The 25,082-nt window shown below is 55.6% G+C and overlaps 1 protein-coding gene across 5 annotated transcripts in view; it reads right to left on the bottom strand.

The window, feature by feature from the left end:
• Window positions 1–21,827, bottom strand: part of INAVA (innate immunity activator) — a 37,307-nt gene extending 15,480 nt beyond the window's left edge. For 4 of the 5 annotated variants that reach the window (XM_084611067.1, XM_084611066.1, XM_084611068.1 and 1 more), the window contains exons 1-2: window positions 20,469–21,827; window positions 1,951–2,090 (exon numbers count right to left, since the gene is read on the bottom strand). In XM_084611067.1, the coding sequence (XP_084467193.1) occupies window positions 1,951–2,005 (55 nt within the window). In that variant the 5' untranslated portion in view covers window positions 2,006–2,090; window positions 20,469–21,827. Of the gene's footprint in view, window positions 1–1,950; window positions 2,091–9,172; window positions 9,577–20,468 lie in introns of those variants that run through there. The other variant, XM_084611065.1, reaches the window with a different exon arrangement.
• Window positions 21,828–25,082: the final 3,255 nt, after the last annotated feature.

Below are 25,082 nucleotides of genomic sequence, written 5' to 3' on the forward strand. Positions count from 1 at the left end.
TGACAGCTGATGTTTATTGACCCAGACAGAGCGGCCCTTCAGGCCCTCCCTGGAGTGGGATTGGGGCTGGTACCTAAAAAGGCTGACCTTTAGGGCTATCCCAGAGCAGGAATGGCCCATCTCAGGGTAAGTGGCACTTCAAAGTACAGGCTGGCCTGCAGGCTCCCAGCCCAGCCCGGAATGTTTCTAGCTGGAGCATCAGCAGGCTGCAGCCAGCTCCAGGTCACTGCCATCAGATAAAGCAGGGAGCCCTGACTGCAGGTTTCTGAGTGGAAACACTGCTGGTTTCATCCACAGCGGGGGCTGAGCTGGGTCCTGGGAGTGGAATGCAAATGGAGGGGCAGGAGAGAGCCATGTTTCCCCTTCGCACCAGGACATTCCTTTTAGCCCAGAATTTCCTACGGCTCAGCACCTGCCCTTGGGGCTGGATTTTGCCGAGAGCTCAGCACGCCTGTAGCGTAGAATCATAGAATATCAGGGTTGGAAGGGACCCCAGAAGGTCATCTAGTCCAACCCCCTGCTCAAAGCAGGACCAATTCCCAGTTAAATCATCCCAGCCAGGGCTTTGTCAAGCCTGACCTTAAAAACCTCTAAGGAAGGAGATTCTACCACCTCCCTAGGTAATGCATTCCAGTGTTTCACCACCCTCTTAGTGAAAAAGTTTTTCCTAATATCCAATCTAAACCTCCCCCACTGCAACTTGAGACCATTACTCCTCGTTCTGTCATCTGCTACCATTGAGAACAGTCTAGAGCCATCCTCTTTGGAACCCCCTTTCAGGGAGTTGAAAGCAGCTATCAAATCCCCCCTCATTCTTCTCTTCTGCAGGCTAAACAATCCCAGCTCCCTCAGCCTCTCCTCATAACTCATGTGTTCCAGTCCCCTAATCATTTTTGTTGCCCTTCGCTGGACTCTCTCCAATTCATCCACATCCTTCTTGAAGTGTGGGGCCCAAAACTGGACACAGTACTCCAGATGAGGCCTCACCAATGTGTCACCACTCCTGGCCATTTCTGTTCCATGCTGCAGACTTTCCTGAGCTGCCTGGAGCTAAGAAGCTTCCTCTGACACATCTGGTACCGGCCCCTGCCGGAGCTAAGGTCCTGGACCGGGGGCCTGATCCTGAAGGCAGTGTTCTCGTCGGTGAATCCAGCTGTAAATCTTAGCAGTGGTTACCGTGCCCCGCTCACTGACAGCCCAGGGGATTCAAGGTAAGGTCTCAACCTTCATGAAGCTGGGGACATCCTCAACCTCCCCCCACCCTCCAACCAGCATCTCTAGGTGTGGGGGGCACCTTTAGACTGACTTTGGGAATGACTGGGCACATAGGGAGCAGGATTTTCAACTGGAAAATCTGAGGGCGGGGGGGAGGGGGAGTTGTGACAGTATCAGCTGATTATTTTTGCCAAATAAATGCTGAAAACTGGAAGTTCACAGATACATTGATGACTCCACTCACTCCCGGATCTTCAGCCACCCCAGGCTCTCCTCACACAGGCCAATCTGCCGCTGCTCCTCCGTCCTAACACACAGCCCCTCTGCTACCCCAGCCTGGGGCTCCCCACCAGTTCTGCCGGTGCCCCTCTCTCCCAACCCGCAGCCCCTGCCAGCCCAGCCCTGGGTCCCCACAGCTCTGCCGGTGCCCCTCTCTCCCAACCCGCAGCCCCTGCTAGCGCAGCCCTGCCTACGGTTACAGTTACAGGACGGATGTGTGTGACATACAGGCACTTCAGGGCTCACGTGTCCCTGGCAAATGGCCTCCCGCTCCAGACACAGCTCTCAGTGCAGGGAAACCTACCTTGAGAAGGGCCCAGGAGGGGAATCCCCAGAAGAGACACTGACCCAGAACAGCTTTTCCCCCCACACCCGCCTTCCTGGGCTCACATTCCAGACCCAGGCCGATGCAGAGGGCGGCAGCCGGCAGCTGGACTTAGCCTGCCATTCACCCACCTGAGTGCAGCATGATCCCGCTGTCCGAGTCGCTGATATCCTCTTTACTCTCCATGGGCAGTGGTGGCCCCGGGGGCAGGAACAGTGAGGGGCAGAGACCCACGCCGAGGCTCCCGGGAGTGGGCGACCCTGAGTGGGAACTGGTTAAATAAAAGACAAAGACTCAGAAGTGCTTCACACACACACACAGAGTGTTGTGTAAGGCCATCGCACAGACACACACGTTGTGTAAGGCCATCGCACAGACACACACAAACAACGAGGAGTCTGGTGGCAGTTGTTCTTGTGGATACAGACTAGCACGGCTACCCCTCTGATACTTGGTACACACACACAGAGCTGTGTAAGGCCGTCACGCACACCCGCACACACACACACACACACTGGGGCATTCGTTCAGCTGGAACGTTCCTTCTCATGCCTTCTCGCCAAGCTCCCGTCTGAGCTGCCCTGCAAAGGGAGCTGGGCCCACGGTGCAGACGGGCCCTGGGGCAAGGCTCGGGGTTTGCCTCAGGCCCCCTGGGTTCACTTAGAACATTAGCTGCACCGGAGCTTTGGCCCAAGCTCTCCGATGCTGCACCAGGCTGCGTGGGGGGAGCTGGGGCCGGGAGCTGCTGAGGCCCCTAGAGGGCATCTCAGATGGCACCCCTGGGGACTGGCAGCTCATCCCCTTCCCCAAGCCCTTTCCCTGCCTCTCCGTCCCTCCATCCCCTGGCGCAGGAAAGCCCTGCGGGCAGCTGGAGTGCACTGTCCTTCTGGAGCTGTAGGGGCCACAGCACTGGCTGCCCCAGTCCCAGTGAACAATCCCGCTGCGTGGCCCCCAGCCTGCGAGAGTGGAGCCCTGGGGGCCACCTGTCCCACTCACTGCTGCTCACCCTGCAGCTGTTCTGGTGGGGGCAGAGCCGGCGTTTGTGCCTGTCTCCCCGCCCCCGCCAGCTGAGTCAGCCTGTTACATGAGAAACTGAAAGTCTCCCAGAGTTCCTGTCTGGAGCTGGGACTAGCCGCTCCCTAGGGGAGGGGCAGAGGGATCCCACCCAGAAAGAAAGCGAATCCCCCCGCCCTGCGTATCTGTATCTCTGTGGGTCCCCAGGGCACGCTGCTGGGGTAGACCCTCTGCACTAGTGCAAAACGCGGCCTTTGCTGGGGTGACGAAAGCAAGCTGGCATAAGCAGCCAGCTAACTACACCCCGGGTCCCTGCACCGATGGAGCAAAAGTGCAGCCACTCTGGGTGGCCCCTGGCCAGCCTCCTGGTGTGCAGAGCTCTGGAGAGCGGGACCCTGGGGCCGGTGACTTTCACGCAGTCACTCCATTGGCTGGTGTCCGTCCCGGAGGAGGAAGGGCAGCTCACCAGCCAGATCCCAGCCGAGTCTGCCAGCCAAGCACGGCACGCAGAACACCACCTTTCGGTTCACAGGGCCCAGCCCCCCAGCAGTTTCAGAAAACGCTGGAATCCCAGCCACCGAGTTTCACTCGCACTTTCGGGTTCCTGAGCCGAGCTGCTCACCGTTCGCCTCACTGTGAGCGGAAACCACAAGCCACCAGACTGGCGTTGACTCCGCGTACTCCTGCAGACCTGCCCTGATTGATTTAGCCAGTTCTTGTGAACGGAGCGCGGGAAGAAACCCAGTCCGTTTCCCGAGGGGAGCTACAGGCTGAGCCGCGTGCCTAGCCAGCGTGGGCACCCAGCCCTGACAGCAGATACTCCCAGTACCATCCTGCTCCAGCCAACGAGCTCTCAGATGCAGCCTCTGAATTTCAGGAGCCTAAATACCCCCAGCCAGGGCCTGGGGCCAAAGGTGCTGAACATCCACAGGTCACCCCAGCTTCCTCACACCCCGGAAATCAGATCCACTGAGACCCCCACAGCGGAGGCCCCTCAAATCAGAGGTCACTTGGAAAGTTGGGCCCCAAACTGTTTGGCTGAATCCCCAGGAGCCCCCTGTGAACCACCCTGCCCATGGGCCCCCCTGTCGGGAGCACTCACAGGCTGTGTTCTGCCTATGGGGCTATGCCAGGAACTCAGGTCCAGGGCACAACCCTGGGCACAGGCTCAGCAGCGGCCACACGGTGGTGAGGAAACTGGTGAGGCTGCTGCAGCTGCTGGCATCGATTCCCCGGAGTCACCGGGCAGACCAGCTGTATGCTGCGAGTCACACAGTGGGGAAATTCAGGCTCCCTGCGAGTCGGCCGAGGAGCACGCCTGGGAGCACAGTGCCGGCTCCAGGGTTGCAGGGTCCCTGCAGATCTGCTCTGGCGCCCCCCTCTGGTACGGGCAGAGCTAGCTCTGAGTGTGGGGCGCTGCTGAGCAGCAGCTAAGCTACGTCTACACGGCCACGAACACCCGCAGCCGGGCCGGCTCTGCTGACGCAACCTCACGGGGCTTGGGCTGGAGACCAGGCTCTGGGACCCCAGGAGTGGGGAGTGTCCCTGAGCCCGAACATCGACCCTGCAATTCTACAGCCCCATGGCCCGAGCCTCGCGGCCCCAAGGCAGCTTAGCTGGGCCACCCACGGGTTCATCACAGTGTAGACATAACCTGAGAGTTTAGCTCAAGGCCCCGCCGGTCTCTGTCCTGCCTCCCGCATCCACCCACTGCTGGACAACAACCCCGCTCCATCCCACCCCATGTCCACTGGGATGTCATACCCTCCCCTAATTCCTAATTAGGCTCCCTAATTCCACCCCTCCGCCTGCTCCCAGCCGTCACCCCCACCCCTGCCCCAGCCGACGCCTCCACCCCTCCCCCGGTCCTGGCCAGCTCTTCCTTTCTCCTCTCCCTCTTGCTGCGGCTCCAGGCTGTCTGTGTCTCCCCCCTCCAGCACCCTGAGCTCACCTAGTCCCACTCCCAGGCTCCTGTCTCAGCAGCAGGGGAAGGGCCCCTCCCGCTTCCTGTGACAAAGGATTCGCCCCCTAGCCCTGGCAGGTTCAGTCAAGGGAATGGCCAGTTTCTCTGGGCACCAAGCCCAGGTTTTGTTTAACTCTCACATCTGTCAGCTGGGAAACGGGCACGGTGCAGAGCTGCCTAGTGTGAGGCCAGCACCGGAGCTGCCGGTGTCAGTGGGGGGCCTACGCCCACACTTTAATGGGCTCCGGGGAGGGACCCATCCCCCTCATTTCTTCCCACCCCCATGTCCTCATCCCCTGAGTTCAGCCTGGCTAGTTGGGAATCCCAGCACAACAATCCAGATTCCACTTGGTTTTGCAACCAAACCTCAGCAGCCCCATAAATCCACCCCTGCTCCCTCACGGCCAGGTCCCTGGTTCAGGGGGAGGCGTGTGAGCTGCACAGCACCCGGGGCGGGAACTGAGCATAAGAACATCCGAACAGCCAGACTGGGTCAGACCCAAGGTCCAGCTAGCTCAGCCTCCTGTCTTTCAACAGTGGCCAGTGCCAGGTGCTTCAGAGGGAGTGAACCATCCTATCGTCCAGGCCCAGCATCTGGCAATCAGAGCTTTAGGGACACCCAGAGTATGGAGTTGTGTCCCTGACCATCCTGGCTAATGGCCACAGGTGGACCTATTATCCAGAAACTTGACTAGTTCTCTTTTTTAACCCTGTTATAGTCTTGGCCTTCACAACATCCCCTGGCAAGGAGTTCCACAGGTTGACTGTGCATTGTGTGAAGAAATGCTTCCTTTTATTTGTTTTAAACCTGCTGTCTATTAATTTCCCTAGATGACCCTTGGTTCTAGTGTTATGTGAAGGGGTAAATAACACTTCCCTGGTCACTTTCTCCACAAAAGTCATGATTTTACAGACCTCTATCATGTCCCCCCTTAGTCGTCTCTTTTCCAAGCAGAACAGTCCCAATCTTTTAAATCTCTCCTCATACGGAAGCCGTTCCATACCCCTAACCACTTGTGTTACCCATCTCTGCACCTTTTCCAATTCCAATACATCTTTTCTGAAATGGGGCAACCGCATCTGCACGCAGTACTCCAGGTGTGGGTGTCCCATGGATTTATATCGAGGCAGTATGATATTTTCTATCCCTTTCTTAATGGGAAAAACAAGAAACTGGGAAAGCTTCCTGAGGTGTCAGCCAGGATTAATTTATGAACGAGAACAGAGCAGAGCCCACAGGATCACCCTGCTGGCTGCATGCCCCTGTTCTGTCCAGGCCAAAGCCTGCCTTGCTCCCACCACAGCCGTAACAAATCATAATATTTCTCACGCACCTCTTCCTAGCCCCTCCCCTTGTCCTCTGGAAAGTTCACCAGAAATCCGTATTCCGGCCCGTTGGAACCTTGGCTCTTTGCCTCTGTGATTCGTGCGCTGCAGCCCTGCATGTCACTCCATCTGGCACCTGCCTGCCAATGCCAACGGCCACCCCTCCTTCTGCTGCCCACGCATGGATCCCTTTTGGGGATCAGGCTGAGGAGCCCCTGCTGCTGAGGGAAGATCTGCCATGAGCGCAGCCCCTGAGGACACCGTCTGAGTGTCTGGCTCACTCTGTTTTCACATTTGATTCGGCAGCCATCCTGAGCCAGTGTCTACAATTCTTTCATGAGCAGCCTTCTCCAAGCCAGTGCCAACCTCCCTGCTCTGCCCATGCACAAAGGGCCAGCCCCTTACAGCCTGTGTTTGACCGTCTGACTCTCAAGATGAACAGTGTGGCCCGGATTCTCTGAAGCATTCAGTGTGCTGGGCTCCCAGAAAATCCAGACTTGCATCTCTCCAAACCGAGAGCCCATGTGGCTCTGTTGTGGGCACACAGCCACGAATGCAGCGTCCACACAGCCCTGTGCTCTCTGTGGAAGGGAGGCAGGTTGGTTTGCTAGGGACGCTGCTGAGTTCCCTCACCCCCAGGGAGAGGCAGCAGGGCCAGGGCATGACACCTCCACTCCTGCCCAGGGACAGCCAAGTCCCCTTCCCGAACCCACTGGCGTCAGGGAGCAAGTCACAGGAGCAAGTCACAGGAGGCGAAGCAGCCTGTCTCCTTCCTCATTACTCATGCAGAGCGATAAGTCACTGATTGTACATTTCACCCGGCAGGCCCATGGGGGGAGCAAGGCAGGGCAGAGGAGCAGGGGCCAGCAAGGACACACCCACACTGGGCTCAGTGGTGAGGGGAGTGGAGAGGCCAGGTCTCAGGTCAGGACACAATGCAGAGCAGTTCCTGGCACGGACACGTCCCAGAGAGGGGCCACCCGCTATAGCGGGAGAGGGACCGGCGCAGAGCAAAGGCAACACCACAACAGGCTGATTCTTCAAACACCCCTGGGCTGCGAGGCGCCCCCAGGCAAATCGGAGAGAAGCCTGGATGGGCGTTAGCCCAGGTTCCAGTGATTCCTATTTCTACTCAAGATAAGATCATAATGAATAAATAATAGCCGCTCTTATCTAGAGCTTTGCATCAGCAGATCTCAAAGTGCTTTACAAAGCAAGTCAGGATCATCATCCCCATTGTACAGATGGGGAAACTGAGGCACAGGGAGTGGTAGTGATTGCCGGGATCACCCAGCAGGCCAGAGGAGCCGGGGAAAGAAGACAGGTCTCCTGAGTCCCAGTGTAGTGCCCCATCCAGTAGGCCAGTGGTTTTCAAACATTTTTCTGGCGACCCAGTTGAAGAAACTTGTTGATGCCTGTGACCCAAAGGAGCTGGGGCAGAGGGGTTTGGGGTGTGGGAGGGGCTAGGGTGCGGGGGTGAGGGCTGTGGGATGGGGCCAGGAATGAGGGGTTCAGGGTGTCGGAAGGGGCTCTGGGCTGGGACAGAGGGTTGGGGTGCAGGAGGGGGCGAGGGCTCTGGGCTGGAGGCGCAGGCTTGGGTGGCACCTGGGATGAGTGGTTTGGGGTGCAGCGGGGGGCTCAGGGCTGGGGATTGGGACATGGGGTTGCCTCAGGAGGCTCCCGGTCAGCGGCGTAGCGGGGGTGCTAAGTCAAGCTTCCTGTCTGTCCTGGCACCGCGGACCACGCTGTGCCCCAGAAGCAGCCAGCGACAGGTCCAGCTCCTAGGCAGAGGTGCACAAGCAACTCCGCGCAGCTCTCACCTGCAGCCACCGCCCCCTCCCACCCCAGCTCCCATTGGCCAGGAGTGTGGAGCCGGTGCTCGGGGCGGGGGCAGCACGCTGCTGGCCGCGTCTGGGGGCAGTGCGGTGTCAGAGCAGGTCGGGACCAGCCTGCCTTAGCCCGGTGGCACCACCAACGGGACCTTTAATGGCCTAGTTGGCAATGCTGACCAGAGCCGACATGACCCAGGACTGGGCCGCGACCCGCCGTTTGAAAACCACTGCTCTAGGCCACGTGGCCAATGACCCCTAAATCTTTGGAGCCTCCCATACTGTATCAGGAATGGCTCCCTCAGGGTCTGGCTCTGGGACATTTAGGAGGCCCCAAGTCCCTTGCTCCAGTCCTGCTCACACTTGTAGTCTTTGACCCACTCCTGGGCCCTGGAGTTTCCTTGCCTGACAGCACAGGGCTCCTGGCAGTGACTCGGCCCCATTCGCTGCCTCCCTGGCCGTTGGGCGTGAATCTTCCGGACGGGTCCGTCCACCAGAGCCATATCCTGGCTGCTCTGCCAGCCGAACAGCACAAACCTCCTGCCAGCCCAGACGTCAGCACCGGGGGCTGGCAAACTCTGAGCCATGGGGATTTAGCAGAAATAAAAACCCCCAAGGAGCGTCCCCAGCCCCAGAGACTGCAACGAGGGGAGGGAAAGGGAGGGGGCTCCGGAGAAAGGACTAGGGGTTGGTTTTGTCTCCACTGAGAACATACTCCTGTAGTGAGTGCTGGGGATGGCACGCCCCCCGGAGCTAAGCCAAGCCCACTGAAGTCCCTGGGTGTCTCTCTGCTGGCTTAGTGTTGAGCGAGGTTACTCTGCTAGTCCCATACTGGGGGGGCGGCGGGGTACCAGCAAAGAGGGGCCTCTCAGGCCCTGCCACGGCAGCTGCCCTCTCCCTCCCAGGAGCTGTAATTAGCACCCTCCAGAGAGGGGAGGGCCAGAGCCACTCTCCTTGAATACAAAGGGCTTGTGGTAAACAAGGAGGCTGCCTTTCCCCTCTTCCTTCCCCCATCTCCCCGCAGCCCCAGCGGAACCAGGGGGCTCCAGAATGGCACAGGAAGGAAATGTCTCCCAGGCCACAGCCATGTGCTCTGGTACCACGAGTGGGGCTGGCAGGGCTGGCGAATTTCTCCACCCCAGGCCCCCGGGTTTCCCTTCCATTCATTCCCCCGCCCCAGCTCACCTACCGACCCCCGGGAAGGAGCAGAGCCGTCCTTACCTGGCGGGCTTCTCCACCCTGCGCCGGCCCAGAAACAGCTGCCTTCTGATTTGAAATCCAGCTCACGGATTTCTCCCAATCCCCCCCAAAACAGTCGACTGGTCCCCTCCGCCAGCCTCTGTCTTCGCTCTGGCTCCACTCCGCTGGCTCTTGCCGTGCCAGGGGAACCAGTGAGTCAGAGAGGAGGGGCAGGTGAGCAACACCGTCCCAGCCCTGCCAGGCGCGGCGGGGCCAGGCGCAGAGGCAGCATGCAAGCGGCACAAGGCGTTCCCGGGGCAGGGAGGAGCAAGCCCTCTTCCAAGAGCTGCGTGGGAAACCTGCACCACACAAGACGCACAGCCAGGGCGCAGTGGCCTGTCCCACCCAGCCAGAGGCTCAGCTGGGCCACCGGCCTGGGCCTTAGCACAGCACATCGCCTGCACCCCACAGTGCGTGCGGATCCCTCCTGCTCGGTCTGTAGCGCTTACACCCCTCCCACTGCCCCACAGCAACAGGAGAAGCTCAGCCACGCACACCCGCACACAGTGCTACGATTGTGCAAGCTCAGCTAGGGGTAATCTGAGCTCACCAGCCCACAGCTGCAGGGGTGAGGCGGGAGGGAATCCCTGCACGCTGTCTCCCAAACACAGGCCTTGCCTAACCGGCCAGAGGCACACCAGGGAGCAGTGGCTGTCACAGAGGGATACGGGAACGGACTGAGCTCTGAGCAGGACCAGCCTGGGTAAACGACACATCCGATTCCCCTCTCACTCCCCTCCTCCCTCCCCACTGAGCCTGATTCCCCTCTCACTCCCCACAGTGTAAATCAGGCGTAACCCACTGGGGCCAAATCCCCCTCACTCCCCTGGTGCAAATCAGAAGTAAAACCCACTGGGCCCCATCCTCCTCTCTCTCACCTGGATGTAAATCAGGAGTAACCCTCTGAGCCCAATTCTCCTCTCACTCACAGGAGTAATCCCATTTAAGGAAGTGAGGTTACACCAAGATGAAAGTGGTGTGAGAGGAGAATCAGGACCAGGGTTCTTAGCTAATCACAACACACCTGAACAGCTGAAAAAGCAGGAGAACTGAGGCACTTCTTCCCTCCAGCAAGCAAAGAACCTGACGGTCCCAGAAAACTCCTTCTGAACAAAGATTCAAAACAAAAATGAAACTAAGCTGGAAACTCGGCCAAGAGAAGCTCTGCCATGACTGCTCCTTCCCTCAGCGCCGGCCTGGGGAGCACCAAAGACAGAGCTGGGTCTCAGCCCGCCGGGCGCCATTCTAGCCGTGCCGGGGACGGTCTTCACGGCGGGCTGCACGCGGGGCAGGCTGGCTCCAGTTGGAGCGCCCGTACTGAGAACTAGCATGGGAGCCGCTGTGTCCACACAGGCGCAGCGCACGACTTCTGGGGCACCCTGCCTGGGTCTGAGCGCTGCAGGAAGCCGAGCTGCCGGGTGAATTCCTTGCCAGCGTATCGTGGGAGAACGTCTCCGTCCATCTCTGTCTCAGAATGGTAACAACACTGCAGCATTTGCCAAGAAAACCCCTCACACAGCCTAATCATTACTCAGCCCCAGTGCGTTCAGCCCTGGACAAACACTCCCCTCCCCAAGTGGCTCCCCTGCTAACCCAGACCCAGACAGTCCAGGAACGTCACATCTGACACACGGGTTACAGACACAGCACGATAAAGGCAAAGGAAGGGCTGGATTTCTCTTTAGTGGAAATCACGCTGAGCGGCTGGATTCCAAAGGCCAGGGAGTGGAGACTCCGCCAAACAGCCGGGATCCTGCCGCTGCCACAAACGCTCTGCTGCAATCAGTGCCCACGCTGGGCGGCTGCTGGTTCTACATTCACACGCTCGGCTAGACGCACCCTGAGTCAGAGGAACTCCAGCCAGCTGCCAGAGCTGGGCCACGGGGCCCGGTTCTTTCAGTGCAGCCCCGTCACAGAAACAAATGGAAGGAAATTCACCATCTCTGACCAACCCTCCACGGCGGGGCTGGAACAACGCTCCGCACCTGTCTCCTTCAGACAAGACGGCGTCTAGGCTGGCTCAGTGATGGACATGCAGTAACTGCATAGCCAGAGTGAGAGGTCGCATAGAATGGAGCCGCCCCTTGCAAGGGGCTGATTGGTCACAGAACTGTGACTTTTCTCTGAGGATATCTGCAGGGAGTACAGTCTAGTGGTCAGAGCAGAGCCCAGGGGTTCCTCTGCTCTCAACTGGCCGGCTGGCAAGTCACTTCCCCTCCCACGACTTCGCTTCCTCACCTGTCGAAGAGGGCTAGTGAGACTGGTCTGCTGGGAGGCTGAATTAACCAACCTTTACAGTGTGCTTGGAGATCCTCGGATGAAAACCAGGCTACTGATGGGCGGCACTGGGGGGTGATTATTAGTTGTTCTCATCACTAACCAGGCCCAGGTGTGTAAGTGCCACCAGTCCCCCACAACCCTTAGCCCTCGTCTCCACACAGAACTTGTACTGGGTTACAGGGCCATTAGGGTTAAAGTGGTCCAAGCCCCGAGTGTGGACACAACTATACTGGTATGAAGGTGTTCTTACCGGTCCAATTCATCCCCAACCAGGAGGGGGAACAGACTCTCCTGGCTTAAGGCACCTGTATACTGGTATAACTGCACCCACATTAGTGCTCGCAGTGGTATAACTGTACTGGTAAATAATTACACTTCTGCCTGACAGCGATACCAGCAGAAAGCGTGTGTGCATAGCAGGCCTTCAAAACAAGGAAATGCCCAGTTAAAGGATTTTCTTTACCATACCCGACCCCACACACATCCCAGGAACCGTGCTCAGCAGCACATCTGCTCCTGCAAACATGGCCAGAAACACAGTCCCCGTGCCCCGTCCAGCACACTGGGATGTATAGCCCATCTCTGCAGCACTCTTCAGACATCTCTGCCTGAATGAAGCGGGAATGGGAGGTGTCATAAATATAAAGGGAAGGGTAAACCCCTTTGAAATCCCTCCTGGCCAGGGGAAAGCTCCTCTCACCAAGAAGCTAAAGGTAACCTCGCTGGCACCTGACCAAAATGACCAATGAGGAGACAAGATACTTTCAAAAGCTGGGAGGAGGGAGAGAAACAAAGGGTCTGTGTCTGTCTGTATGCTGGGTCTTTGCCGGGGATAGACCAGGAATGGAGTCTTAGAACTTTTAGTAAGTAATCTAGCTAGGTATGTGTTAGATTATGATTTCTTTAAATGGCTGAGAAAAGAATTGTGCTGAATAGAATAACTATTTCTGTCTGTGTATCTTTTTTGTAACTTAAGGTTTTGCCTAGAGGGGTTCTCTATGTTTTGAATCTAATTACCCCGTAAGGTATCTACCATCCTGATTTTACAGGGGGGATTTCTTTCTTTCTATTTACTTCTATTTCTATTAAAAGTCTTCTTGTAAGAAAACTGAATGCTTTTTCATTGTTCTCAGATCCAAGGGTTTGGGTCTGTGGTCACCTATGCAAATTGGTGAGGCTTTTTATCCAACATTTCCCAGGAAAGGGGGGTGCAAGTGTTGGGAGGATTGTTCATTGTTCTTAAGATCCAAGGGTCTGGGTCTGTAGTCACCTAGGCAAATTGGTGAGGCTTTTTACCAAACCCTGTCCAGAAAGTGGGGTGCAAGGTTTTGGGAAGTATTTTGGGGGGAAAGACGTGTCCAAACAGCTCTTCCCCAGTAACCACTATTTGTTTGGTGGTGGTAGCGGCCAATCCAAGGACAAAGGGTGGAATATTTTGTACCTTGGGGAAGTTTTGACCTAAGCTGGTAAAGAGAAGCATAGGAGGTTTTTCATGCAGGTCCCCACATCTGTACCCTAGAGTTCAGAGTGGGGGAGGAACCTTGACAGGATGGGAGAAGCATAAGGGATAGGATACAGAGGGCCCTAGACAAATTAGAGGATTGGGCCAAAAGAAATCTGATGAGGTTCAACAAGGACAAGTGCAGAGTCCTACATTTAGGACGGAATAATCCCATGTACCGCTGCAGACGAGGGACCAAATGGCTCGGCAGCAGTTCTGCAGAAAAGGACCTAGGAGTTACAGTGGACGAGGAGCTGGATAGGAGTCAACAGTGTGCCCTTGTTGCCAAGAAGGCCAATGGCATTTTGGGCAGTATACGTATTAGCATTGCCAGCAGATCGAGGGACGTGATCGTTCCCCTCTATTCGACATTGGTGAGGCCTCATCTGGAGTACTGTGTCCAGTTTTGGGCCCCACACTACAAGAAGGATGTGGAAAAACTGGAAAGAGTCCAGCAGAGGGCAACAAAAATGATGAGGGGGCTGGAACACATGAGTTATGAGGAGAGGCTGAGGGAATTGGGATTATTTTGTCTGCGGAAGAGAAGAATGAGGGGGGATTTGATAGCTGCTTTCATCTCCCTGAAAGGGGGTTCCAAAGAGGATGGATCTAGACTGTTCTCAGTGGTAGCAGATGACAGAACAAGGAGTAATGGTCTCAAGTTGCAGTGGGGGAGGTTTAGGTTGGCTATTAGGGAAAACTTTTTCACTAGGAGGGTGGTGAAACACTGGAACGGGTTACCTAGGGAGATGGTGGAATCTCCTTCCTTAGAGGTGTTTAAGGCCCGGCTTGACAAAGCCCTGGCTGGGATGATTTAGTTGGGGATTGGTCCTGCTCTGAGCAGGGGTTGGGACTAAATGACCTCCTGAGGTCCCTCCCAGCCTTGAGATTCGATGACTCGATGAGGTGACTGACTTCGATGGAGTCACATACCCAGGCAGCACCTCGGAAGGGCCCTGGCTTCTCAAGTGGCTCTGCCAAAAAAAATGAGTGCCCACATCAGAAAATCCCTGGCCAACATTTCTGGCCCTAGTTCCATCCCTGCCAGCCTTCTTCCCACCCACCAGCCCGCCCACCCACTCCGGTAAGAACTCAGCCATGGGCCAGGGCAGCCAATGCCTGGCCAGCCGCAGAAGGAACACAGCTGGGTTCTGGCCTGAGAACTTTCCTTGTTGTCCAAGACAAAGACTTGACCTGCCCAGCCTTGTCTGGTGCAGGCACTGGACACACGGGTCGGGATGTTGCAGCAGCAGAGGGATTATTAACCATGCTCTGGGAAGGCTGAAAATAAATACTAACCATGAAACGTCAGCGCCGCAGGGAGAGCTCTTCAAAGAGGCCGAGTAGCCTTGGATGACAGCACTGAGTTCAGGTGGAGAGGAAGGTTGGCCTTGTGGAGATGTGGATTCAGTTCCTGGGGCAGCCCCAGAGTCTCATGAGCTCTTGGACAGGTCACTTCCCCATGCTGTGCCTCAGTTTCCTCAGCTGTACAATGGGGATAACACTTGCCTGTCTTGGATGGAGCCCACTGATAGCTGGCAGATGCTCAGATACTCCAGCGCCAAGAGCCACAGAGGCTCTTAAATAAATGCAGAGCCAGAGCCATGGTCTCCAGGTGTTTGGAACTGGGGCAAAGGTTCTGATGCTGTTCCTCAAAGCCTGTGGCGCTTGTCAGTGCCACTGAGTGGACTGCCATGTGGGGCAGGGGCTGTACCCTTCATATGGGCAGGACAGGTCACCATGCGACTGAAGACAATGAAAAGGGGAACAGAAGGAAGATTGGTCCTGTCCCAAGCTCCTGAGAAGCTTCTCTGCTCTCCCAAAGCCACAGCAACAGCTGATCTGAACAGGCGGGGGCTTTACCCCTCTTGCTGACCCTGGGTTTACCTGTGAGTAAGGCCAGTGACTTCAGCAGAGTCACTCCTGATCGACACAGGTAGCAACACAATCCAAGCCCAACCCTGTGCATGGCCTCCCGGCGTTTCCTGACATCTTCTCCCTCCCCGCTGGGAGGGCCACGAAGAGCAAGCCCGTCTGTGGCCATGACCAAAGCAGGAAGGGGGAGGCAGCCAGCAGAAGGCGCACGTTCTGCCAGCAGAGAAGAATTCTGCACCCGAGTGCCTCGAGCTGCACTGACAATGGGGCTGTGGGACTGTGCACATGGGCATCAGAGCAGTGCAAAGGACGAGCTCCCTGCTCTCACGGGCAGGCGGGTGTTATATTGTGCACACAAAGGCAGCCCAGATACCACAGTGCCAGGCGCTCACCAGGTGGAGGTGGTGTATACCTCCAGGGTCACTTTAAAACGAGACTATGGTCTACATCAGTGGGTCTCAAATTTTTGTACTGGTGGCCCCTTTTACATAGCAAGCCTCTGTGCGCGACCCCCCTTTTAAATTGAAAACACTTCTTTACATATTTAACACCATTATAAATGCTGGAGGCAAAGTCGGGTTTGGGGAGGATGCTGACAGCTCGCGACCCCCCCGTGTAATACCTCACAACCCACCCTGGTCAAACCCCCAGTTTGAGAACCCCTGGTCTAGATGCTCCGTTGGTGGAAATCAGTCTAGGTCGATAAGACTTCAATGGAGCTATGTTGATTTACACCGGCTGAAGATCTGACCCGCTATCGTTCCTTACAGCTGATGTTACAGAGAACCCTTGCGGAAGGTGCAAAGGTCAGGATTTCCGATTCCCCACTGAGGGTGTGGGCCCAGTGACACCCCTGTCTGGGCTAGGGAGGTACCGCTAAAGTACCTGAAAGTCAATGGAACTTGTGCTCCTAACTCACTTGGGTGCATTTGAAAATCCCATCTGTCATCTCTGTGGGGAACTTTTTCAGAAGTGCCTCAGTTACCGAGGAGCCTAAGTCCCATTGGCTTTCAGTGTGTCACCGAGCACTTCTGAAATATTACTCACAGAGACTGCAGGTGGGATTTCCCAAAGTGCCTAAAGTGAGTTAGGCGCAAAAGACCTCATTCAAACAGGCCTATGGTAGTGCAAACCAGCTACCTTTTCATTTGGTCCAGCAGCCTCCCCACGGGGCGGTTAGAGCTCCCTACTTTTGGGTGCACTATCATTCACCCACCCCCCACAGTCCACACTGCAGTGCAGGGTGGGCGATCCCTTAGGCCGGTGCCAGGGAATCCCCTGGAACTTCATGCTGCTGATTTGAGATTTTATTCTTCGTGTTTCCAGCCTGGCCTGATTCCCTCGTCCCCCTCCAGGGGAGTCGGCAAAACAATTTGGACAGCTCCTGGTTAAATAAAACCAAGGTTGTTCCAAGGTGATGAGCCAATCGGACAATTGCTTAGCGCTGCTTTGTTCGTGGGAGATCACATGTTCCCTTGTACTGGATCAATCTCATTGGCTCACAGACGCCCCCTTCTCTCCACATTCCTGCTATGTCAGTCACAGCAAGGCCAAGCTTATCTGGCTTTGTCTCAGATGCCAACACCTGTAATCCAAGGCCAGGGCTACCCTAGACATTTTTGCTGCCATAGCAGTGTGGGTTGGGGTGTATTTCACGCAGGGAACTGGTACAATCTATACTGCCAACGGCGCTTTCTGGCCAGTGGATACTGCATCCCCACCAGGAGGGTTTGCCAGTCCAGCTGTACTGATCGAGCTGTGCTGGTACCCCGTCCAGTGCAGCCTCGGCCTCTCTTCTCACAGGAGACTCCCCCCAATTCACAGCAACAACGGGGAAGCCGATGACTGCATCCTGCGGTGTCCGGCCAGGCTGGGATTGCCAACAGGGACCAGGAGAGTTCATTGCTAAACCACATGTCCCCCTGGACGTTCGTCTAGCCGAGCTACTCTAGCTCAAGCACAGCGTAGGGGCTGCATGCGGGAACCCAGGGGTGGGTCTCTGGCCTGTGCTGTGTAGGGGCTCAGACTAGATCATCAGCGCGGTCCCTTCTGGCCCGACCCTCTGCGAACGCCTGACACACATATCAAGCAGGCTGCATCACAAACATGGTTTGTTCACTTCTTTTGACGAACGACAGACTGGGGCTCTGGTCCCAGCTCTGACACTAGCTTGCTTCGTGGCCATGGGCAAGCCTAGTCCAACCTCCCTGTCCCTCCGTTTCCGTATCCGTACCGTTGGGTGACAATACTGAAGCGTGCTTTGAGCTCTGTGGGTGGAGCGCGCTATAGAAGTGCAAAATAGAATTGGTTTTAATAGACTGTCCTCAGATCATTCATATAGTGCCTTCCACACAGGGATCCCAAAGCACCTCACCAACAGGGGGCTCAGTCGCACAACCCCCTGGGAAGCAAGTCAGGAGCTCATTTTTCCTTATTTGTAATGGGGGAAATTGCAGCACAGACGGGTTAAACTGGTTTAGGGTGCTTGAATTTGTGAGACCCCCCGGGCCTGATCTCCGAGATGCAGACACCCCCAGGGTCCACTGACTTCATCTGGGATTTGGGGGTGCCCAGCACTTTGGGAAATCAGGCCCGAAGTGTTTCAAGTTTGACACCAAAACCAGCATCTAGCTTTGAAAATTTGGTGTGATGAGCCCAAGGTCGACAGAGCCAGAAACAGACTCCTGGGCTCCTGCCCCCATCCCCTGTGAATAACACCACACTGTGCTCTCCCTCCTGACAGTACCCTGGGGGTGGCAGCTTCAAAGTGCCAGAGTGATTTAGGAGTACAAGTCCCACTGACTCCTAAGTCATTAAGGAAAATCCAGCCCACTCTGGAAAAGCAAACAAACTGCAATGGCTTTTGGAGAAGTGACCGTGCTGAGGAGCGGGTGAAGGCCAGTGGCTGTTGGTGGGTGGGAGAGGCTGGATTATCAGGTTTGCATGTTAGCACAGTGAGCAATAAAGAGCCTGTTGATCTCAGAAACCTTGTCACATTTTTGGCCTCTTGTCGCCAGGGATCAGGACGGTTTCTAAACCTGCCTTGCTCTGTCGCTCTCAGCTGCTATGTGCCAAAGGAAGCAGCACCCAGACCAAACTGCACTGTGCAAACATTCCCTGCCCAGGAACAAGAGAAATTAAAGGCAGAAAGCCAGTGATAAAGCAGTGGTGATCCCCAGCGGCTTCCCTTCCAACACCGCTCTCCTGCCTGTCTGCACCTAGGCTCCTTTGTCTTAGCTAGACGGCAGGGAATTCACAGGCCACTGTGTGGATTCATCCCGCTTTGATAATCAGCTCTTTAAAAATAATCCACACTGCAGGACAAATGCCGGTTAATGTCTCCCTGCCTGGTCACAGACCATCCATCATCCCGCAGGGCCGAGAAAGAGACTGATTTCCCTTGCTTCAAAGATGCAAACCTCATCAGGGATGGGGATCCTTCCCCCCGACAGGCAGTAGGAGGTTTTCCTGGACAAAAGCCGCTCCACAAGTGGGCTCCTGAAGAACCGCTCTTGCCTGCACAGCAGGATTGTCAGGCGGCGTCTACACTGCCGCTTTCAGTGCTAAAACTTCAGTCGTTTAGGGGGTGTGAAAAAACACCCCACGAGCGACAAAAATTGTTAGCGCTGAAAAGCGCCAGTATATAGGGCTTTAGCTCCGGGAGCCGCGCTCCCGACGAGAAAGCGACCACCGCTCGTTCGGGGGGGTTATTTGTTATTGCCGGGAGAGCTCTCCCCTGCCGATAACACACGCTGCGCACATCGCTGTAACGTGGGTAGCCTAGACAGACCCTTAGCAACTAAAACCTAAAACCTTCTGCATTTCAAGAGCCACCTCATTTGTGAGGCCCTGGGTCAGAGTCTATTGGAACTTCCATCACACGCAAACAGACCAGGCTCTGCATGGATTTCCCTCGCTGCTGTCAAAAGTTGCCCCAGGGCAGACAATGGACATTCCTGACCTCAGCTCTTTGGCCAAGTCACTGTTGAACCTTTCTGAGAAGGGAAAAATTAACCGGCTCCGCCTTTTATTTTAAAAAGTCAGTGAAGTAGAAGGTGACTTTATGCAGCGTTTGTCCCGTACTCTGCATGCACTACGCTTTGCAGAGGTCAGAGCCAACCCTGCAGTTCCATCCCCGCAGGCCCATGCAGAGCCCCGCTACAGCTGATGGGCTCCTCCCAGGCACACGTGGCTCCGGCTGCAGGATTGGGGCCTGGGATAACGCCTTTCAAACACTAAATAGCAGCCGGTGAGAAGCCCTGAGATTGGCGCTGAGTTCCCAGCACTGTCACAGACGTTCATCATTCTGTGCCTCAGTTCTCCATCTGTAAGATGGGAACAATGATATGTCCCTCCCCCCACCATCTGACACATGTGTGGGTGTGGGCGGGCGGGCTGTAACCCTGCCAGGCAGGGAGTGCCTCTCCCTGTGTGTGGGGCGCCCAGGCTAATGGGGCCCCGATCTCAGCTGGGGTGTGTAGACTCCTCTCTGATATTGCTCCAAAGATCTGGATCTAGGACTTTGGCCTATTCTTCACACACAGCCCCTCCCCCAGGGTCCCGATTCCAAACCCAGAACCGAAATTCCCTGAGCTCAAGAACCCTGGGCCAGACTCCAGGCTCAGTAACACTGATGTAAACCCAGAGTAACTCCACTGAAGCTGATGGCGTTACCCCAAATTTACGCCAATGTGGCCTCCTGGATCCAATGATCCCTGAACTCTGAGGAATGCGAAACCCAAGTCAGACTGGTGAGGGCCTGGCCCATCTCCATTGTAAGAATCCTTTGCAGGTTTCATGCAAGCAGAGGCAGGGACTGTCTTTGTGTTACTGGTTTGTAGGCTGCAGAGTTAGGGGCCCTGATTCCTATCGGGGGTTGGTAGGTCCTGCTGCAAGAGAAATGATGGGCCCGCTCTTCAGCTGGTGTAAGCTGGAATAGCTCCACAAGGCAGCTGAGCTATGCTGATTTACACCAGCTGAGGACTGGCCCGAAGGATCCCCGGGACTTGCACACCTCACCAGCATAGCAGCCAACCCTACCCTTCATTCCTGCTCTGAACTACGGGGCCTGGCTGGCAAACTCCTGCTCTTGTTCCTTCGGACAGCGCGAGCCAAGGAGGCGAAAGCTGCCGGCGCTGGGGATTGCCGGGGAGCCGGTCACCCCATGCCAGCGATGGCTCCCTGTCTCAGCTCCCAGGCTGCCTCTGCCCGGCTTTCCTCCTCCAAGCAGCAAACCTCACCCTTCCTTTGGCCAGATCTCAGCGGTGTAAATCCAGACCCAGGCAGCGCTAACCTACACCAGCCCCGGAGCGGGCCCAGTCTCTGTGCCTGATCCCTGCACCCTGGAGCCAGGTCCAGAGGTTGCAAACCCACCTCTCACAAGGACCCCAGCGCCCTTCAGTCTCCGGGCTCCGGCTGGTCTGAACTCGGCAGGGGGACGCAGCAACGGGGCTCAAAGGGGCCCTGGCTGCCTGCTCCTTCCTTCCCCGCGGGGAGCAAGTTCCAACAGCAACAAGTGCCATGAGAGGGGAGCAGCGCGCACGACCCTGGGGGCATCGCGAGGCGCTTCCAGCCGCAGATCCGAGCTCCCCTTCACAGGGAGCCGGGGCTGGGTTCACTTACCCGGGGCCGGCTTCTCCCCCTGCGCAGCCCGGCCGCTCCCCAGCGGCTGGTTTCACGCCGGCACAGCCCAGCGGCGTCCCAGCGGCTGGAGCTCCGGGGGCCTCTGTCCAAGCCCCGCGGGGCACGGGGGCGGGCGCTAGCGTGCTTTACAGACTCGGCCCGCGGGCCCCGGAGCGGCCCCGGGGCGCAGCAGACACGGCGAGGGCGGGGTGCCGCGCCGCGGAGCTGGTGTTCGCTTCGCCCCCTGCGTTGGGCGGTGGCCATGGAGGCCACTAGCCACCCCCCGCCCCCACGTGCTGCCCCTTTTCCGGCGCCCCGGGCTTGGCCGGGCAGCCACTGAGGCACAGGGCTCCTCCCAGCAGCCCGGTCCGCCCCCGCGGCGGCTGTTCTCCTGGAGCCCCGGGCGCGTGGGGGAGGGAGGAATCTCCAAACCCGCCCCCGAGGGACGTGTGGATTAGCAGCGACCCGCCGGCTGGGCAGATGCACAACGGCAAACTAAGGGGTTGTCTGGAAAGCCAGCTCGCCTGGGTCCTTCTTAGGGGCCGAGCAAATGAACTACCCGGGGATCCGGCTGAGACCGGAACGCCAGGACTGTGTTCAGCGCCTGTGGGTTCATTCTGCACGCTCCGGATTGCTTCGGGGACCTAGGGCCCATCCGCATGAGGACACGACTGCTGATATGATATGAACAGAACAAGGCTTTGGCCAGGGCCAACACAGAAATGCACCATCCAGCTCCGGGGATCGTGGACTCAGTCGCGCATTGTGTAATGGGCTCAGACCCGTTTGGTCCTAGCACCACTCACAGCTGAACCCGTTTCACTCCGGCAAGGACCCGTCAGGACACCTCGAGTCAGCAGTGAGGGTACATGGGGCCCTGCAGTCTAGATACCAGACCCTGGTAGGCCAGATCCTTAGCTGATGTAAATCAGTGTAGCTCCATGCCTGATCTGGCCCTCTGACCCCCACCTCACTTGGAGGAGGAGTAGTGAACAGTTTGCTGGGAAATGGGTTTGGATGCGGAACACCTTCACGCCAAACCATCTCAACGCTCCATAACATCTGGGCAGAACCTTGCTGGTTCCTATTCTGAGGCCTGCCAAACCCTCCCAGCCTTCTGTGAGGTCAGCGAGGTCACTGCCCCATTGTACAGACTGGGAAACAGAGGTGCAGCAGTGACCATACCTGGATTCACTGACCAAGCCAGGAAACCCGATACTCCTGGGGGAATTCTGCACCACTGCGCATGCGCAGAATTTATGTCCCCTGCAGATTTCTTTGCTGCCCTGCAGAAAAACGACTTTCTGATTTCCCACCTCTGTGCAGCCAGTGCCTTGTGCTCCCCAATGCCATGCTGGAGCCTCCACATTTGTTTGACAAATAAAATTTGCAGAATTTTGCAATACTGCGTGCAGAATTTTTAATTTTTTGGCACAGAAGTAACTCGAGTCCCACAACACTTAGGATTGTTAGCTGTGATTCTTTTTCACTCTGCCCCACTCCCCTCTCACACCTGCATTTTTTTGCTGCATTTCACTCTGTTTCGCTTCCTCTTTCTTTCCCACAGCTTCCCAGAGCCTGGGCTCCAGTCCAAGACTGAATGACCACACTTCAATTTTATAGCTCTGCGAGCCCGAGGCAGCTGATACAGGCCAGTTGCAGGTGTTTTATTGCGGTGTAGACGCACCCCAATAGACTTGACCCAGGTCACATTAGGAGTCTATAGCAGAGCTGGGACTTGATCCCTGATCTCCCAAGTCCTAAATTAGTGCCCTAACCACTGGGCCTTCCTTCCTCTCTACACAAACAGACACCATGACTGGACCTGCCTTTGAGAAAAGTACTGGATAACCGAAGGTAGTTAAAAGTCCTCACTCACAGTCCTGGCTCTGCTCTTCAGTTGTAGAGGTAAAGTACAGTGAAACCAGTGGGGTTTTGCTTGTATTGTCTTTACAGATGAGTGAATTTCAGCTGAAATGCAGCCTTCTCTGGGGTAGGACAATGCAGCTGTTCAATGTTCACAGCAGTTTGCAAGAGAAAGTGAGTAAGAATACCATAGCTGATTGAAACTGCGGCGGGGATTTTATATGCCTTGGTAGCAAATAAAGTAAAATATGACAGGGGATAGCACTACTCCTTTGACAAAACTGTTGTCCAGTAGAAGCGGAGAGGTTATATGCAGACAAGTAGCTAAACAGTGCATATACAACAGGTTTCTGTGCTCATCAGAAGATGATCATTATATCTCAGTATTTCTGCGGCCTCCTGGCCAGGATTCCGATGTGCAGTTATGCTGCCTTTTGGTAGCCTGGCTGTGACTCTCCACTGCCTCCTGCTGAGATGACACTGTTCAGCACCCCGGAAATCCCAAAAGGATCAAAGTCTTCCCTTGGGTCAGAATAGGGTGATGTCGTAACCATACAGCTAAAGGTAGCCTAGAATTCCTCCTTACCTGTAAGGGCTTAAGAAGCTCAGATAACCTGGTTGGCATCTGAACAAAAGGACCAATGGGGAAAGAAGATACTTTCAAATCTGGGGGGGAGAGAGGGGGGAGAGGCTTTGTTTGTGCTTTTGTTTGTGTGTTCTCTTGGGAAGCAGAGAAGCATCAGGTCAGAAAACTCCTCCTATAAACCATCGTAAAGTGAGTCTCAATATTGCAAAAAGAGTAAGTAAATAAGGCAGGGCGCGTTAGATTACCTTTTGTTTTTAACTTGTGAATTTTCCCTGTGCTAAGAGGGAGGTTTTTCCCTGTTTTTTGTAACTTTAAAGTTTTGCCTAGAGGGGAATCCTCTGTGTTTTGAATCTGATTACCCTGTAAAGTTACCTTCCATCCTGATTTTACAGAGGTGCTTCTTTTACTTTTTTTACTTTTTACTAAACTTTTACTTTACTTTTACTCTTTTTACTTTACTTTACTTTTTTTATTTTACATTTTGTAGTGATGGTAAAATAGTCCCTGCAACTCAGCTCTCAGCTGTGGTCCTTAGACGTTTCTCATACATCATGCCCACTGCTGCCTGGCCACCTTGCCATACTGAATCAGGTCCCACCAGGTCCACTGTTCTGCCTTCAGCTGTGGCCTGCACAGGAAGCTCACAGCAGGCAAAAAAAATCTCCCATCACGTGCCTGATCAACAGCTATATTGAGTGTAGAGGGATATGGTCCTTCCTGCCCATGTGCCATCAGCTACTGCCATGAACCATGACGTCTTCCAAGGTATCGCTAAATACTGTGGTTCGGCACCGTACTTTACAGCCACAGCATGTGACTCTAATTCCCTGTGGCAGGGAGTTTCTCAGATTATCTGCAACACACTATTAAGAAGTAGCCTTTTATTAGTTCTAAATTTCCCAGCCATTAATTTCATCACATGACCCCAATTTGTTCTCACGTTATGTATAGAGCAGAAGACAAGGGAGCAATTTGCCTTGACTCCATGTTCTTTGTCAATCTAACAAAACTAAGCCCAGAGCTCTGGGTTCCCGCTGTGCAACCAGGGCCTGATGTAAGGAGCATAGCCAGCATTAGGGGCTGGTTCTGCCAGTGGGATGAGGTAATTGGTTTGGAACAGGTTTTAAATGATTTTCCACTCAGCTACTTACCATTGGTATTTAAAGGCAGCCTCCAGCCTCCATGAATAGCCACGTAGCAGTGGGGTGAGAAGGGCTGTGTATTAAGGCTTGTGGAAGTAGCTGGTAACCGTGGCGAAATGGCAGGCATTATGAAACCAGCTCCCTGCTGTATCATCTCTCTGGTGCCCCAAAGATTCAGTACTGCCAAGTGCTGAGCTCCCTCTGGTTCCATTGACCTCAGGGCATTGGGCTCTTTATGCCCACCCAGTGCGTTTGCCCCTCGCTGACCCACCCCCAGCGCGGCAGGGCTGTGTAATGTAATAAGGATCATTAAAAAATATTACCCAGCTCATGTGAAAAATACTAGGAGACTCATAAGAGCCTATAAATTGTCCTTGAGTGTGGAGACCCAGGGCTCTAATCTAGTGCCTGAGGCGATGGGGGGATCTGTAGGGCAATGGGCAGGGACCGAGATCTGAGCAGGGTTACAAGGCCAGAGCCTTTCGGTGGCTTTACTACAACACCCTGAAAACCTCACTGCCAAACCCTCTCACCATGTCACTTGCAAACCAGCCTCAGCAAACGCTTGCAGGCAGTGACTTTTGGTTAAAGCCAGGGCCCAGCGTTCCAGTCTGGGATTTGCTTGGCGCTGTGCGTGGACAGCTGAAAGCGTTCACATGAGCAAGAGGATGCTGTGGGCATCCAGTGCACCCTGAATAACCCCCAGAGATCTATCCCTGCAGGGAGTGTGACTGTTAGTGTCACCCCACACGCCGCCATTCGGTGCCTGCTCCATCCCCCTCTAGTGGCAGCTGGGCCCCCTGGCGAGGCAGAGGAGCCGGCCACCACCCTGGCTAGAAGAGCTGGGTCTTTAACACAGGCAGCATTGGCTCTGATCCCGAAGTCGTAGGTTTGCTCCCCACCCAGGGCACCGTGTGACATTAGCTGCACCCACACCCCCAATTGGCTGCCAAGCTCACTGGGAGCCTGGCCTGATGCTCCAGGGTGGACAAAAATCCTTCCCGGTGGGTGAATCACAGT

The sequence above is a fragment of the Lepidochelys olivacea genome (genome assembly GCF_965140295.1).
Source record: "Lepidochelys olivacea isolate rLepOli2 genome assembly, chromosome: 21".
In the NCBI taxonomy this organism is placed as follows: Eukaryota; Metazoa; Chordata; order Testudines; family Cheloniidae; genus Lepidochelys; species Lepidochelys olivacea.